Raw genomic sequence first — 17,378 nt, 5'->3', positions numbered from 1 at the left:
TCCCTAGTAGACGCGTTTTAGAAACCTTGAGGGAAAGCCTCTAAGTGAAAACCCAAAGAGGACAATATCTGCTAATGGGTTTGGACCGTTACAGATTTGATGAGCTGCATTCATTAGGAAGGAAAGATATCAAAGAAACTCACAATTCTGTTCATAGATCCATTTATTCTCGTGGCTCTACTTTGCTTTACAAGAATAATCACTCTTTAGGAAGAAGGAATCTGATTTTATAATATTACAGAGGCATCAAAGAAGGAAAGGGAAAAAGAGGAGAGAAAAGTGGGAGACCCCATATTCGATGCTTCACCCCTACCCTATGAAAAATGTAAATCCAGCTCATTCTGGTCAAGGAACAACAACGAACCCCACCACGAACAACGGCTGACAGAAAAAACTCACTCCTCTGAGATGTTTCTAAAGGAAAAGAAATCGTATTCTCAGGAAAACTCGAAACGCATTAGAAGCTTTACAGAACTGTACTTTGATCCTTTACGGTCAAAAAGTGGAACAGCATGGATGCCTGGCTTCACTTCAGGAACGGGCAGACAGTTTTGTCCTCCAAAAACATTCTTATCTGAAATGTTATAGCTATACACTTCAATTCGAAGTAAAGCCAGTTCAGGAAGGGTCAAAGGAAACGAAAACTCTTCGTTCCAAACAGGGCTCCAAGTCTCCTCTTTGATATCTGTTTTCTTTATTATCTCATCAGCTGGAGCTCCTGCAATTCCAATCTGTATAGAATAAACTCTGTTCTGTTAACAATCTTTGCTAGAACAATGGACTTGGGTTAGCTAGACTGCCATTCATTCGAAACTTACCCGTGTGTAGAAGTCGGGAGGGGAGTATAAATGAAAGTGGGACCTTTCAAAATCCAAATTCCAGCCAACACCCATGTAGATTTTCACCTGCATTTGCAAGATAATGTTTTCTGAGAGCAAGTTCAGCCGAACACGATATAAGATCCGATTTGGCAAACGCCTACCTTCATAGTTTTTTTAACTGGCAAATTTGCATTAGGATCAAACACCTTGCCATGGGGATCAACTGTCAGTAGAAAGTCAGGTTTTTTCACATAACCACAACCTCCGTTCGATCGAAACATCCCACGCATTAAGCGGAGAGACCTTCCATGTCCCTGCGACGGTCCAACTAAGTTTATTTTTTTAGATGAAAAGGGCAGTGTTATCGTTTTATCCCAGAGAAAAGAAAATACCTGCATATTGAATGCAACCATCTGGGCCCCATGTAACCAAGCAGTCTGTGGCTTGTAGTTCGAAGAGTTTACTCGAGTTCCCTTTGGATATATCCTTAACATGTTTGTCTGGGTGAATCTGAAAGCAAGAACACGACAAGATTCGTGTCAGTTTGGAAAATCATTGTATACAGTAGTGAATAATTGGAAAAGTAAGCTTGTTATTGTTACCTTATGACATCCATTCCATGAGATTTAGTTGCCTTTCTTACTGCCTTTTCACTCAAGCTAAGGCGTCTAACCTTAGCAGCTCCAACTTTTAGAGCTTCCTTCAAACCTCCCTTCGGTTTTCCAGCATGAATGGCTATTAGACGTTTGTATTCCGATACACCTGTAGCGTAAGATTCGTAATCACTGTCGTCACTCTCGCTGGATTCACTCTCGCTCTGCAACCCAATGGAGTTGTATACTTCATCAAGATACTGGAACCAGAAAATGACTAGAAAAACACAGCTAAAATGTTGTAAATTTCAACGCAAAGCAGACCGTGTCAACCCCATCGTCATCGTCAGTTTCATCATCACTGAATGAAGTCTCCCCTTTCACATTTTTGGATCTGAGGTATTCTTTAGGGGGCTTAGTTGAAATGATGATCCGATACTTCAATTCTTCTGGAGAAGGGAATTCCTGTAGATATTCCGCTTCTGGAAAGAACAGCATGTCTCCAAATGTTTCCTTTATGTTCTGCAAACAAAAACAAGCATCTTCACCCTTAAATCTCGTACCGTGACCAGAACTACTCTTTCGTGGGGTCGAAAAAGATAGCTACCTCAGCTGCTTTAGCTTGAAGATCAGGAGTTAGGTGGTCTTCTAGAGTGATTATAACAGGATATGGTGATGCTATGAAAGCATTCTCTTTAATAGCTTTGAGACATCTAACAAATTCCACAGGTGTTGTCAAGGTCCTAAATCAAAGATTACAAATTCAACTTCAGTCAGAAACCATGAAGAACTCCATTGATGAGAACTATTCTCTCACCTTCCATGAAGAACATCTATGTCATCTTGTTCAGAATTCGGCCACAAATCAAGCTCCACAACTCTCACGCCACTCTTCAGCGCATTTATAATCGGAACATCACTTGAATCACTGCTCAATTGATTCCCAGTCAAGTATGTGTTGTGGCTTGTGTAAATGTAATAGTGGGACAATGGAGCTCTCATATCCTGATGAACCTGTAAGTGATTGAACACTAGCATGGCTAAGAAAATTCAGATTGCAGGAAATGTTCGAGGATCCGAACCCGAACTCCTACCCAATCTGAGGAATAAGACTCAGAAAATTCAAATCTTCCAAGTTCTAAGGCAACAAAGAAATGAGAGAGACTAATTTCTCACCTGATCAGAAACTGGTGGATTGAGATCCATAGAGAAGAGATAGTAATAGAAATCATCAAGAGTGAGAGTATGTCTCGTGAGTTTAGAGATCACGTGATGCCGCCGCTGCAGCACGTGCTCAACAATCCGTTGAGCATCGGCCAGTGATGCCGTCTGATCTCCTTGAAACTCAACCAGAAACGACCGCAGCTGCTCGGCGGTCATATTGGCGGAGGTGCCACCGGTATATTTGATAAATGCCTCTTTGACTTCTGGTGGAGGCTCTTCTTTGGACATCTTAAATCTTCTAATGAAACAGAGACAAACTCTGTAATTTCCCATTGAGAGAAAGAGAGAGAAAAAGGGAGGATTGGAATGAAACTGGGAAATGGATTGATTGATTTGGATCACTTTGAAATATGTTTATATATACGCAGAATGGAAGTTTTTGGTAATACATTTTGAAAACAACTCAGCCACCAGGAAAGCAGCCATGGGTTGAGATCAAAGACTCCGAGTTTAGACTCTTTCTTTCATGTTATTGGCGCTCTTTTTTCTCTTTTTCACCTGATTTATTCCCTTCCAAAAGCCACGAATTTGGATGCTTCCACTTGGCCACGCTGTGATCCTATTCTACTGTTCTACTCACTCATACTAAAAGCATATGCCTTTTGCCCTGTGAAAATGGTATCATACCTTCATTGCTTTGTGGTTATTTCAATTTAGTCCTTAATCTCTAGACTTCGGTTTAAAATGTGCCCATTGACTCTTTGTGATGTGAAACTTTGTTCTAATTTTGGTCAAAATGTTCTTAGGGAGACAAGGAGGTGGAAGAGTATGGGCAGAGAGAGAGAGTGGGGGGAGGGAGAAAATTTATTTAAATATTTTTGCTTGATTAAATTTTATTTCTGAAGTGATGCTTAGGTGAAAGCTTAGAAATCATATAACTTATTTTCCCTTTTATTTTAGACTATTACTTTGTCGAACTTTATTTTGGTCGGTAAACTTCTAATTCATATTGTTACGGTTAGGATCGATACCAGTTGTTAGCTCTGATACCAATGGTTAGGATCGATACCAGTTGTTAGCTCTGATACCAATGGTTAGGATCGCTTAACAATGCAGACACTCGATCAAGATGAACACAAAGAACAGGAGAGAGAAAATACAAGGAGGAAAATTGGCTAAAGGTTTTATTATTGATGACTTCAGGTATGTACAACAAGAGAGAGGAAGAGAATTACATTTTGAGAGCACTATCTAATCGGGTATATATAATCTAACAAATATACCTCTATCAAATCTTTACCAAATCTCTATCATATCTTTACGAAATATCTTTCAAATATATCTCTACCAGATCTATGCATCAGGCTCCATATCCCATCAATTACTTTGTTATGATGTAAGTATTAATGTGTTTACACGTGCATGCGTTGGAGTCACAAGTGTTCATGATGTATTTGGTGAGTTATTATGTAGTTAATTTTTTGAAGCAAGGAACTTAGACAAACATCTTGAAAGTTTGAGGAACTCAAATTTGAAAAAATTATATTTTTGGTCTTATGATTTCAGGTACGTTACATTTGGGATTTTGGGTTGTTTTTCTTTGATATTATTATCCATTTTAACCATAAGCTCTCATGGTCTACTCTTCTCATTAATCTTCAACAATTCTCTCCTCGAACAAAGTACACAATTCGACTCCTTCTTTGGAGTCTTTGAACAAAGTACACCATTTGTGCTACGTTTGAGACACCTTTAACAACATTTTCAAGGTTCACAACTTCTTTGTTCAACTCTAGAGAATTTTATTGGTAGGGCTAAGTTAAGGAGATGAATACGATACCATATTAGGAACCAGAGACCTCTATAATGATATGATAGTGTCCCCTCTTAAGCATAAACTCTCATAGTTTTGCTTTTAGTTTCTCAAATTGCCTCATACTCATGATGTTTCTCTTAATTAGCCAATGTGGGACTACTACTCTCACTGATTAGCGTATTTAATCTGGATTTATGCGATGTATTTGTTGTTTGTTATTCTAATTCTTCTGTTATTTTTTTTTTTCATTTTAATGTTAAAATAATTAATTTAGGAATTCATTCCCATGAGCATAAAGTGATTGGAACTTCCAACAAAAATAAAAAAGGGAAAGGAAAAGTTGGTAAGGTGGGAAACCAAATTAAAAAAATATTTTGGAAATATTTTTTTTAAAAAATAAAAAATTATAAAACTGTAAGTGACTTCTTGAGAAGATGCCATCTTTTATTATAAAGAGTAATACATATTTTGGAAAACATTTAGAATCTTAATTATATGTTTAAAATTGGCTTCCACTTCATTTTAATTCTCTTTAATCTCTTCATCTTTTTTGTTTTACATGTTCCAATCAAATTCTGCTTGTCTCCCTCATAGAGTGGTGTTTATATATGTATGTATATATATATAATAAGTTGGGTTGATACGAGAATTTAGTCATAGGTCTACGTAAGTACTTAGTTGAGGTAGCTTTGACATCGGGATGATTAACAAGAAAGAAGATCATATGGGTGTGGTTGATGTTTAAGTCACTGTTTATATTGAAGTGATGTTGAGTTGAGTTAGTGTTGTAGACAATAGATTTTTACTTGATGCTGCAATGAGGATTCCATGAATAAGGTATCCGGTGTCATGGTCAAGACGCCTCCTCGACTCAATGAGCCACACTACATGGACATTCTTCAAGAGTGAACTTACCCTAACAAGTTCGAATTTTCATTTTTAAAATTGAAAACTCGTGCCGTTCATTTGACTTGAGATAACTTATTCAACCTACAAAGTAAGATTTAGAAAAACTGACCATAAAAAAAAAAAAGTCTAATTTACTAAAAATTAATATTTAAACATAAGCATCAATGAAAGCTCGGAGTAAGAGTGTAAAATCTCGAAACTTGACGATCAAGTAAAAACTACACTCAAAGGTAAAAATAGAACTTTTTGAAACTTATTAATCAAATGAAAACTAAACTCGAAACTTAGAGGTAAAAACTTTACCAACGAAGTAATTTTCCTATTTGAAAATGATTTTTTTTTTCATTTATTTATTTATTTTAGAAAAAATACATAAAAGAGTGGTAAAGTCATAAATTGTTTATGCTCGTGTCAAAAATTTATTTTTGAGTTTTCGATCAATCTAGAAGAATCCTAAAAAAGCATAATTTTAAAATATAAAATTTCTATTAGCTACGAGTTTTACTTAATATCCAAACCTTGTATGTTGCTCGGTTACTCGGTCGTGGAAGGTTGGAAGGTTGTATTAAAGAGGTGAAATATTCACTCATATAATACATTGTGATCAAGATAATTATATGAAGCATTATTCTCGTTTAAAATGTGCATACCTTATACTATTATAATCTGAGATAAACAATTAATTATATAATTAGAAAATTAGAAAATAACCCTCAATATATATATATTTTTTTAATTAATGCATTACAATTATTTATGGGGAAAAAATTTAAACCGCTTAAAGGGTACTAAAATAAATAAAAAAATAAATGGTCCAACACGTTTTGAAGGGAAATTCCCTTGCTGCCCTTTCCCTCAACTTTGTAGTTATTTATTCATGTCACGTGTTTTTAAATAAAAATATGTAAATGAAAAGTGGCTTTGAGATTAAATCAAAATAAAATTGAATAGAGAGAATCTAAATCAAACTGTGGAATATTTTGTGAAAAGAAACTAATGGGAGATCATATTTGATTTTAGTGAAATTATAATATATTTTTTTATATCTAATTATTTCTTTTTTTTTATTTATAAATTTTGATTTTTTTTTGGTATTAATGCATGTAATAATATTGTTGACCATACTATTTATATAAATTATTTTTTACACAGCAAATAAATAAATAAATAAATAAATATATATATATATATATATTACAAAAAGTTTTGGCAGCATTTAAAAAATATTGTTGTATATATAAATAATATTTTCGTGTTAAGTAATCGCCATCACCCGTCATCTTTTATTTTGTTCTTTTTTGGTCGTACTCTTTAGTTACCAACATCTTAAATCTTTGAAAACCCAAATGACTTAACCCTTTGAAAACCCAAATGACTTAACCCGACCCAAACAAAAGTACTCTTTAGTTCATCCAACTTCTAAATCTTTGAAACCTAAATGACTTAACCCGATCCAAACAAAAGCTATGACGTGGGTTGCCCACCGATCGACTAACTCAAATTTTCAAGTTGTTCCAAAAACATGTCTGAACCTAACTCAACTTTTAACTCGTTAACAAACAATTTGTGTTTAAAAATTACATAGGCACTACTATAAAATATTAAAATTGAAAGCGGTGGACTTGCGGATGTGACTCAACTATTTGCTTGGTTTGTTTTTTTCCAAGTGAATTAGATAGGCGGATCTGATTGATACACTATTTGCTAATCGTTCTTTTCGTGCAGGTTCTACAAAAGGGGCAAAGATGACCAAAAAAACTCTCGTTTGTTGAACGAGAGCGTAGTGCGCTTGCATTGTATACCTAAATAATAGAATCAGTATCAAGCAAGGCAGGTACAAGCCAAATCAGGCTCTTTGAATAGACTGAGATCAGAGTCTCAGATACATCTTTTACACAAGCTCACAATAAATCCTCTATAAAGCACTATAATATAAACATTACTCTAAAATGGAAGAAAAAACATACAAACTTCAACTCTGAGGCTTTCCCTGCACCCATTTCTCTTCCACCTACATCGCCTTCCTCGTCTCTTCTTGCTGCAACCAACTGTAAACGCTATCGCTACCGGCACGGTTGAGCGAGCATGGAGGGACCAAAGAAGCCGAGGTGGCTGACTTCTCGAGGAACTGCCTCTGTTTCTCATCAGCAATGCAAAGCAAGGACTCAGAACACACTTCTAAAGCTGATGGGGGCGGGGTCGGCTTGAAGTCCAGAAGCTTTGAGTACTCTGTGATTAGCTGAAACATGTAAGCATAGACGGTGTCCATGCTCAAGCTCTCCATGAAATTCTGTCCCTGTTGTCCTATGGCCTCGGCCTGTTTTGGACATACATTTTATACGTATCATTCTTAAACATAGCCTCATTTCGCTCAATACACTCCATACTTGCTGATTAAAACGAGTGGAGATTCTTTTGAACATATGATAGAGAAAAAATAACATATTCCAAGGGCAGATTTGTTTCCCTCCCAACGGATATGGGATCTTACAATCCACTCGCCCTTGGGGCTCAACGTCCTCACTGTCACTCCTTCCTCTCTCCAATTGATGTGAGAACTCACATTCCACCCCCCCCCCCCNGCTGGCACACCGTTCAGTGTCCACTCCCTTTCAAGGCCCAACATCCTTACTGGCACACCGCCTGGTGTCCACTCCCTTTTGGTGCTCAACGTCCTTGTTAGCACACCGCCTGGTGTCGGCTCTGATACCATTTGTAGCCCACCACTAGCAGATATTGTCCTCTTTGGGCTTTTCCTTTCAAACTTCTCCTTAATTTTTAAAACATGTCGAATAGGGAGAGGTTGACTTAAAACTACAAATCTACCTCAAATTTGTATCAATGGTTAGTCTAGCTTCTTAAAGTTTCAAATTCACAGATAAAACCAAGCCAATACTTCTCTATATAGTACAATTGCGGGAAGAAGAAAGATATAGTGATAACCAAGAACCAAGAAAAGAAGATAATGAATACCTCAGATAAATGATCATTTCCCCAGTCAACAGCATGCTTAATAGACTCGCACATATTATCGAAGGGGATGGGCCAGTAGTTCTTCAAAGGATCAAGACCACGGCTGAAGAAATCTTGATATAGGGGTGAAATAATCAAAGACATTGAACCACATGAAAGAATGTACTTCAAGCTCACAGACCAAGCGAACCCTTCAGCATAGATTTTATACCTGCAGAAGCAGACAAACACATGGTGGGCTCAGCTAAGACAACAAAACTGACATGTCTACGTCTCCTAATAGCTGAATTTGGTTAACTATTCAAAAGAATCTTCACCGGTGGTTGCATTGGTTAGATAGCTTGGACTGCTCAAAACCATCTCTTGCTTCTTGATCCCAGTCCTGCCATCAACAGAATGGTTATCTCACTTCTCAACAATTAATTGTTCACTTATAATACAAAAATGCAGCAACAGAAATTGAGGGTTCCAGTTTGAACCTGACGCATGATCTGAGCACCCCACTTTATTGAGTGATTGCAAGTCAGCAACTCGGTACGAACAGGGGAAGCAACATCTGGATTTCCCTTCCAATAAGCTCGAGGTAACTTGCTCGACCAGTTCGAGCTTTTCGAACTTTTCTTGATATCTTTAAACTCTTCCCCCCATGATCTTATGTTCACTTCTGGCCTGCATCAGATTCCCACATCCATTGATGAAATATAACATAAGTTTCCCCATCACATAACATAGAATTGTTTGAGAAAAACACCAACCAAGACAAGAATTCTAATAAATCTTATATTTTAAAAAGTTTCTAATAAATTCAAGTCTGTATATCTTATAAAGTTTCAAATAAGTTTATAAACTTTCAATTTTATGTTTAACAATTCATATTAACTCTATGCAGCATGCTATTCCGTGTATTTTTTTTTACCTTTGATCTTTAGTAAAGATTCCAAAACTACTATTGAAGTAGAAAAATCGTTAGAATGTTGGACTAGAATGTTGGACGAATGCATTCATGTCGATTTTTCATCCACTATTTTTTTGTAGATCTATTTCAAAAGTAGTTTTGAAAAGTTTATGAAAAGTTTATGAAAGATAAAAAATTACGTTACAACTTTTAAAAGAAGAATGAATATTTTTTAAATAAAAGGCAGAGTTAGTATTTTTTATGGTTCAAAAGTTTTAAGACTAAAAGTTAAAATTGAAGCATGAGACAAATCAAATGACCAAAGCAGTGAAAGGATACTATGTCATACGTATAACATACCATCCCCAGAAAGACCAATCGGGAAATGGAATGTCAAAGTGAGCGTCGGTCGTGCAATACCGAAACAGAGGCAGCGGCATGTCTTTGTTCTCAGTCCGATTGATAGTCGGCCTGTCCATACAATCAAACATCATGTCCACATCCGGCACCATTCCAGGGAACCTTCTCAGCAATTGAACAAAACCCCAGATCGTGAAAATCGCCCTGCTCTGCACACAAGCATAGTACATATCCACATAAAGCCTACCCTCCACGATCACAACACGAAACGCCGCAAATTTCTTAGATTCATCCAAGTGTTTCATCGAGATTAGGCTTCGAGCCCACGGATCCAGATCGTGATGAATCCAGCGGAAGATTTCAGGGCATTGGTGAGTCGAAACAGCGGAATGCAAAGGTAATCGAGTAGCAGTGTTGTTGGCGTAGCGGCAAGCGAGGTAAGAGCAGTGGATGATCTTGACAGTTCTGGCATGGCGAGTATCTTGGCTGAAGATTTTTGGAGGGAACAAATGCCATGGGGTGGGATCCAAGTTGTGGCCAGCAACAGTCTTGGTTTGAGCAGCAAAGTCATCCACCTGAAACACAGCAAAGAAATCAGAAATGGAATCAGCACACAAGGTGTTCGACGAAATGCTGCAATGAAACAAATGGAGTGGCAGACCTTGTAGCAGATGAGGAAAGTAAGGGCAAGGAAGGAGAGGGCGACGACGGAGGGGAGAATGTTGGAGGGAGTGCGGGAGGAGGGAGCGCGGGATGTGGGAGGTCTATGTAGCGGAGCCATGGCAGAGATGTGAGGATCTCCATTGTGTGATAAGGTAATGGAATGGGAATTGGAAAATGCCTTATTTGGAAACTCAATTTTAGAGGCTCACATTATGGTTAGTCCGTCTTTTCAGTGGACAGGTAAGATTCAAATTTCTAACAGTTGCACAACCTACCGTATGTATGACATGGATATAAGCTTAGTTTTGGCCCGTATTACTAGCAGATATTGTAAGCTTCAGCTACACTACTGCTGGTCGTAGATATTGTCCCCAACTATTCATATTCCCCTGACCACTACCGTGCATTTTTTTTTAGCTTTTTAGCCCTGACGGGGGTAAACATGATTTTGGTGACTGGAACCCCACGTATTGACAAGAATAGTAAAAGTCTATCTAACATGAAAGCAAGTAAAAATGGTTTGGAACGGTCATAAGACCTTGGACAACACATTTTGTACCAACATGACTGAGACATCCGATATGAGGTCACAGACAACACACCTTGGACAAGCATGACGTGACCGCGGCTAATTATTATGAAGAAAACTATTTTTTTTATATTTTTAAATATTAAACTAAAAAAGAAGAAAGAGGGAGGAGAGAAAAAATATATATAAATGGTATTTTTTTTCGTGGGAAGAACGTTTAGTATACTTTAAAAAAAAAATTATAATAAAGCTATAATAATTTTTAGAATAATTATAAATATAACTAGACATAACTTAAATGGGAGTAATAAATGTCTTTTGTCATTTTCATTAATCACTGATAATTAATTAATAATCTACTTTTGTTCTTTTAATTAATCATCAACCAATCATTAATTACATTTAATTAATCAGATTAAGAATTGTAATGATTTATTATTATTGCAATTATAAAAAAATATTTAAATTTGGGCTAAATTAATAAAAATATAATTTTAAAATTTTTGAAAAGTTTTATTAATACTCTTAATTAATTAAAAAAAAACACCTTTAAAATACTTTTGATACACGGTTTCAAAAATATTCCTGAATTTAAAAAAAAAATTAAAAAATTTGGAGATAATGGATGAAGTGTCGATAATCAATATATGTCCATATATTGACGGTAAGAATATGACTCGATAACTCATACTACCAAACTCAAATCATAAAGATTGGATTGGATTAAATTTTGTTAGGTCAGATTGAATTTTTGAAAAACTAAAAAAAATTCGGTTCAAATTTCAGGTTGACCTTTTTTGGTCGGGTCAACCTAATCAACTCAAAAATAGAATTATAATTCAACTCAACCTTACTTTACCCTAGTTTTAAATCTATTTGTAACCAAAATTAATGCACGGTGACTTGTAAATGTTTGATATTTAAACTTTATGAAATTTAATTATTAATGTAAAAAAACAACCCGACAACTCAACCCACCAAAAACAGAAGGTTAGGTTGGTTAGGTTGAATTGCAAATTGTATTCAGGTTACTCGAGTCACCAACTCAAAGGTCCTAAATATTTTTTCAACTTTCAACCTAACTTAATCCAACCCGTGTACACTCCTAACTAAATTTTGGGAGTGAAATGAAAAACGGGTTCCAAAATTTCAGTTCCCAAAATGCCCTTCCTAAATGAAGCTCAAAAACCAGAATTTATCCAAGCCTTTCTGTGCAGAATTGAATGATTTCAGATTGACTTATAAAAGTTCCAACAAGAGCTATTATCTCTATTTGTTTTGTGAGATTCTGATGGGAAAATTTCAGCTGCTTCCTATTTTCTCCTCATAGTAACTTATGTTGCCCATTCACTTGCTCCACTGTTCTGGGAGAAGCTGGCCCATTCAGTTGGCATTCCGACCTCACCGTCACGAGCGATTTTTTAAACTGTTCGTGTCCTTCTGGCATCTGATGGATCGACTTTCTCTCTCCCGGGTCGCACGAGTCAATGTGCTGCAGTTTTCTCGTCTCTACCTTGTCCTTAATTCTCTGCAAGACAATTGGAAGCAATGAGTTCACTAGAACAAACACTCTGTATTAAAGGGATTTAAAGATCTAAAAGTAAATAAGCGTCCCCCAACATGGGGGGATTTCACCGCACCATTTCGATGGTTGAACTCTGAGCGATGAAACGTAGTTGTCTAGCTGCACGAAATTCCTAGGGAGTGAAGGGATAGGTCGAACAAGAGGGGAGCGATGAACCGTGGTTGTCTAGCTGCACGAAATTCCTAGGGAGTGAAGGGATAGGTTGAACAAGAGGGGAGCAATGAACCATTGTTGTCTAGCTGCACGAAATTCCTATGGAGTGAAGGGATAGGTAGAACAAGAAGCGAGCGATGTGCACGAAATTCCTAGAGAGTGAAGGGATAGGTAGAACAAGAAGTGAGTGATGTGCACGAAATTCCTAGAGAGTGAAGCGATAGGTAGAACAAGAAGTGAGCGATGTGCACGAAATTCCTAGAGCGTGAAGGAATAGGTAGAACAAGAGGCGAGTGATGAACCATGGTTGTCTATCTGCACGAAATTCCTAGGGAGTGAACGGATAGGTCGAACAAGAGGGGAGCGATGAGCCGTGGTTGTCTAGCCACACGAAATTCCTATGGAGTGAAGGGATAGGTAGAACAAGAAGCGAGCGATGTGCACGAAATTCCTAGAGAGTGAAAGGATAGGTAGAACAAGAGGCGAGTGATGAACCATGGTTGTCTAGCTGCACGAAATTCCTAGAGAGTGAAGGGATAGGTCGAACAAGAGAGGCCAGAAAAACTACTCAAAGTCATCCATAAGATTGAATACCGTTCTGGCTATACGGGAGGGGCAGAATGGATCATCAATAAGAGGGATCGGAAGACTTTCTTTTCCATAGGGATTGCATACCCGGATTAATCACTTCACAGTAGAGAACACAAGGGATGAACGATGATCGACCTACCTCAGTTTTGCATCGGCTTACCCGCTCGAGAAACTAGGCATACGCTAACAACCCGACTATCGAAATAACTAATCGCTAGACCGTGAACAAACCAAGATGATGTTCTTCTCATGGCTAACAAATACAGCACAACACAGACGCATTATGATACGAACAACCAGTAAAAATCAAAGTTCCATACATTCAGAACAAATTATTGACTTCTAAGATTATCAAGTGTTCATCCAGAGTTCAAAATTCAAAAACAAACCTGCAAGATTCTGGATTCGAACTGGGGCAGACCCATTTGAGAGACTGTCAAAGATCCAAACAAATTCCCAAGCAATGCAGCATCCGATACAGCCAATCCCGCCGTGAAACCCGCCGCAAACCCACCCAAGAAGCAGTCACCGGCTCCAGTAGGATCGAGCTCAGCCGCCGTGAACGGCGCAATCTGCAACTGACCGCCGTTCGAATACACCGTACACCCTTCTTTCCCGTTCGTCACAAGAACAGGGCAAAGCTTCCGCACCTCTTCAACATCCATAAACGGCGCTTCTTCAGCAGAAGCCTTCAGAAACCCAATTCGAGGCAATAAATGGAAGAATCCACTCTCCTTCAGGTTCACATGCTCCACAGTTCCATCAATTTCATCAAAAACTCGAATCAAAGACTGAATATCAACAAACACAGCATCACAAATCTCAAGCATCCGCGTAAGCGTCTCGGGGAGAATCTCTCCACCAACGCCCACCGCCATTCCAAAATCAAATCTAAAATCAGGAAGATCTGAAGGCAAAATCGGAGCACAGGCCGCGATCCTTTTCAGAATCCGATCTCCATGGCCATCGCCGGCGATTGAAGAACCGAAAAACGCACGAAACGTAGTCGTCTTCGAATCAGCCACAACGATTGGGGTCTGGTTTGTCGAATAGGCGAAATCAGCCCCCACCTTCGAAACAGTGAGATAGGGAACAGATAAACCGTCAAAGACCGTGGAAATAAACGAGGCGGCGCCGCCGAGAGACTCGGCGACAACACGGGCATCGCGAATGAGGAAATCATGGCAGAAATTGCCGACAATCAGGGCACGAGGAGGGAAATTGGGGAGTGGGTCTTTGGAATCGGTCACCATTTGGGGAATGTATCGGTGGGTGTTGGGATCATGGGTGGAAAGAGGAAGGAAAATGGGCTAAGCCGCCATGGGAGGAGGATCGGAAGAAGCGGAAGAGAAGAAGAGATTTGAAATGGGAATGGATGAATGAAAGTACGAATTTAAGGACAGAAAAATAAGGAGTCGTGTAAGACGGAGAGAATGGTGGCGGGAGAGAGGGCGACGCGCGCCGGTGGAGAGATTTGGATTCCGAAGGTTTTTTTTAAAATAAAATTGGTTTTCATGGAATTATTCAATTTAAAGCATTATTTGTTTTTCAATTTCTTTTTTTACCACTTTCGTTTTAAAAATCATTTATAAAAATATTCTCACCTACCTAAAATTAATAAATTTTCCAAAATTAATCCTTAATTTAATATATATTTTTTATTTATTGATTGATTATTATTCATTTCAAGCTTTTTAGTTAAAAGGGGGAAAATCAATATTACTATTTTCCTTTTTTATTTATCATTTTATTTTATTTGAAATGTGAAGTTAGGTGCACATTTACTTATAGGCATTAAATTATGTAAACGCTTTACTTTCTTTACTTCAATTTATTGTCTAATTTAACTAATATTAGTAACTTACTTTTGGCCTAACATGGTAATGGACAAATCTGGGATGAAAGTCGTGATTTTAACCTGTAATTAATAAATATCTTAATTTCTTCCGCTAATCAAATGTTTTACTCACTAATCAAATGTTGTACTCACCCAACCATATGTTTTACTCACTAATCAAATATTGTACTCACCCAACCATGTTAGAATTAACATTTATTGTCTTAATTGACTTATTATATAACGACCTAACCTCATCGTTAGCAAATATTGTATGTTTTAGCCGTTATGTATCGTCGTCAATCTCAATTTTAAAACGTGTCTATTAAGAAGAGGTTCCCACACCTTTATAAGAAATGTTTCGTTCTCATCTTCAACCAATGTGGGATCTCACAATCCATCCATTGAGGACTCAACATGCTCGCATTGGTAACATCTCAAGCCACTACTTGCCTAGGTAAACAAATCAAGTAATATATTAATAAACAAATATTTTACATTTTTTTAAATGGGTCACAATACTTAGTCTGATACTCCAAAAAATAGATCTAATTCCACTTCACTCCAACTTTTTTATAATTAAATCAATCCGTCTTGGCCCAAAGAGTGGATACCTCAATTGAGGGAGAGAACGGGGAAATACCATATGACCCAATATATCTGACAAGTCGCACTATAGGTCAACCCACGATGCATCTTCATCTCCAGAACTTCGAAAAGGAACTTTTGGGAATACCAACCGACATTAAAGCAAACAAAAAACGAATTAAGTACTATAACTCACTTTGAGGTGAGAGCCTAGCAATTGGTTTAATAAAACTTTTTATATATTTATTATTAACATGAAAGAGAGGAAAATGAAGAAAGAGAGAGAAAGAAGAGTTACTTGATAAACTTGCAATCTTAAATATTAAAAGCTTTTGAAATTTAAATAGTGAACATTGTTGAAGTTGGTGGAGCTCGATCTTATTAAGGTTCGATCTTATTAAGGTTCACTCTGTCAAGCAAATAAATCAACGGTTAAAAACTCGACACATAGAGTTGAGTCAACAAAAAAACTCGACTTCATCCAACTCAATGATCCAAAGTGCATGAAGATTAAACTAAATTGTCAATTACCTCCACCCAAAATATGCTAAAACTAAAAAGATTGGATCTATAGTCCCTAAATTTTAAACTTTTGAAAATAGTTCTACATAGTCAAAACACAAATATGAAAATGAAAATTTTAAATGAAGAGTTTAGTCCTAAATTATCAAGATTAAGTCCAATAAATGCCAAAGTAAACCTCAACTCATCGGTAGTTAACATATATCTCCCTTTTAAGATCGTAATTTAAAGCCACATTTCTACTCATTGTAGTAAAAAAAAGATATCTAATAGACCACTAAACTTCTTACCAAAGTATTTAATACATTACCAAACTTATAAAATCCATAAAATTAAAATGATTTAAAGGAGACACCTACTTGGGTATTTGCTCTCTGTCTAATGCCTTAGCGTTTAGTGCAATTCCCCGAGGACCATCTAAAATCATTTAAAATCTCAATTCAGACATATAGTCTTTATCTCAACCCAATTCAGACACCCTTTGTCGTATTTTTCACTAACTTCCAACATTGTTGGCAGAGGCGATTTGGCTTTGGGACAAACTGCAAGTCCAAGGGTGGAATTAGATTTTAAGAATGACGACACGACGTATGAGAGAGATAGCGTCGCTATAAGGGTAGCAAAAAAAGATACCAAAATGGTCTAAGGGGAAAAGGAAATGATATCGGGAGAATCAATATAGGAAACAAAATGTACTGCTAATCAGTTTATGGTACTTAAGTGAAGCCATCTGCAGATACCACGCACCCGAGTATGATTCAACAGAATTGAGTCAACTCGTTTCTGGGTGTTCTCACTCCAAGGCTTTTGATGGGTTTTCCCTTCAAGATATTTGTCTTAATTGGAACGTTATTGTATATCTTTGTAATGTTTTAGTAGTTAATTACTGTTTTTATGTATCTTGCTTCCTTCACCCTCTACCAATGGAGTCTGTATCTCTCACATTAGTCTCTTTTCATATCTTCAATCAAAATTTTGTATGGGTAAAAAATAAATACAATTCACCCCGTGAACAAGCTCAACAGTCCAAAAACATGAGATCCCACATCAGTTGGAGAGGAGAACAAAACATTCTTTATAATGGTATAGAGGCGTTTAAAAACCTTAAGGGAAAAATCAAAACAGAAAGCCCAAAGAGGACAATATCTGCTAGCGGTGAGCTTGAGCTGTTACAAATAGTATCATAGCCAAGTTCAGGGCAATATGCCGGCGAGGAGGCTGAGCCCCGAAAGGGGGGTGGACACGAGGCAGTGTGCCAGCAAGGATGTTGGGCCCCGAAGGGGGTGGATTGTGAGATCTCACATCAGTTGGAGAGGAGAAAGAAATATTCTTTACAAGGATGTGAAAACCTCTCCCTAGCAGACGCGTTTTAAAAACCT

The 17,378-nt window shown here is 37.3% G+C and overlaps 3 protein-coding genes across 3 annotated transcripts; all 3 read right to left on the bottom strand.

Annotated features, from left to right (window-relative positions):
- Positions 1 to 129: 129 nt before the first annotated feature.
- On the bottom strand, positions 130 to 3,588 carry LOC111782695 (phosphoinositide phospholipase C 4-like). Its single transcript, XM_023663492.1, has 9 exons — positions 2,591 to 3,588; positions 2,232 to 2,428; positions 2,022 to 2,157; positions 1,739 to 1,936; positions 1,424 to 1,638; positions 1,214 to 1,331; positions 983 to 1,135; positions 819 to 905; positions 130 to 731 (listed from the first exon to the last, which is right to left on the bottom strand). The coding sequence occupies exons 1-9, from the start codon at positions 2,909 to 2,911 to the stop codon at positions 438 to 440; spliced, it is 1,719 nt and encodes a 572-aa protein (XP_023519260.1). The 5' UTR covers positions 2,912 to 3,588; the 3' UTR covers positions 130 to 437.
- A 3,466-nt stretch (positions 3,589 to 7,054) lies between these two features.
- On the bottom strand, positions 7,055 to 10,367 carry LOC111782541 (O-glucosyltransferase rumi homolog). The gene is made up of 6 exons (XM_023663306.1): positions 10,193 to 10,367; positions 9,532 to 10,106; positions 8,756 to 8,945; positions 8,594 to 8,658; positions 8,277 to 8,487; positions 7,055 to 7,620 (listed from the first exon to the last, which is right to left on the bottom strand). The coding sequence occupies exons 1-6, from the start codon at positions 10,310 to 10,312 to the stop codon at positions 7,315 to 7,317; spliced, it is 1,467 nt and encodes a 488-aa protein (XP_023519074.1). The 5' UTR covers positions 10,313 to 10,367; the 3' UTR covers positions 7,055 to 7,314.
- A 1,484-nt stretch (positions 10,368 to 11,851) lies between these two features.
- Positions 11,852 to 14,531, bottom strand: LOC111782468 (inositol 3-kinase-like). The gene is made up of 2 exons (XM_023663221.1): positions 13,442 to 14,531; positions 11,852 to 12,251 (listed from the first exon to the last, which is right to left on the bottom strand). The coding sequence occupies exons 1-2, from the start codon at positions 14,303 to 14,305 to the stop codon at positions 12,048 to 12,050; spliced, it is 1,068 nt and encodes a 355-aa protein (XP_023518989.1). The 5' UTR covers positions 14,306 to 14,531; the 3' UTR covers positions 11,852 to 12,047.
- Positions 14,532 to 17,378: the final 2,847 nt, after the last annotated feature.

The sequence above is a fragment of the Cucurbita pepo genome, chromosome LG20 (assembly GCF_002806865.2).
Source record: "Cucurbita pepo subsp. pepo cultivar mu-cu-16 chromosome LG20, ASM280686v2, whole genome shotgun sequence".
Classification (NCBI taxonomy): Eukaryota; Viridiplantae; Streptophyta; class Magnoliopsida; order Cucurbitales; family Cucurbitaceae; genus Cucurbita; species Cucurbita pepo.
Note: the sequence above shows the minus strand (reverse complement) of the source record. Positions and strands in the feature narration are given on the sequence as shown.

Coding starts and splice junctions, on each gene's coding strand:
- LOC111782695 (XM_023663492.1), bottom strand. CDS start 2,911: ATGGGAAATTACAGAGTTTGTCTCTGTTTCATTAGAAGATTTAAGATG. Junction 2,429..2,590: donor ATCCACCAGTTTCTGATCAG/GTGAGAAATTAG, acceptor AATCACTTACAG/GTTCATCAGGATATGAGAGC. Junction 1,136..1,213: donor TGGTTGCATTCAATATGCAG/GTATTTTCTTTT, acceptor GGACCGTCGCAG/GGACATGGAAGGTCTCTCCG.
- LOC111782541 (XM_023663306.1), bottom strand. CDS start 10,312: ATGGCTCCGCTACATAGACCTCCCACATCCCGCGCTCCCTCCTCCCGC. Junction 8,946..9,531: donor GATTGGTCTTTCTGGGGATG/GTATGTTATACG, acceptor AATCTGATGCAG/GCCAGAAGTGAACATAAGAT. Junction 8,659..8,755: donor GTGCTCAGATCATGCGTCAG/GTTCAAACTGGA, acceptor TGTTGATGGCAG/GACTGGGATCAAGAAGCAAG.
- LOC111782468 (XM_023663221.1), bottom strand. CDS start 14,305: ATGGTGACCGATTCCAAAGACCCACTCCCCAATTTCCCTCCTCGTGCC. Junction 12,252..13,441: donor TCGAATCCAGAATCTTGCAG/GTTTGTTTTTGA, acceptor ATTGTCTTGCAG/AGAATTAAGGACAAGGTAGA.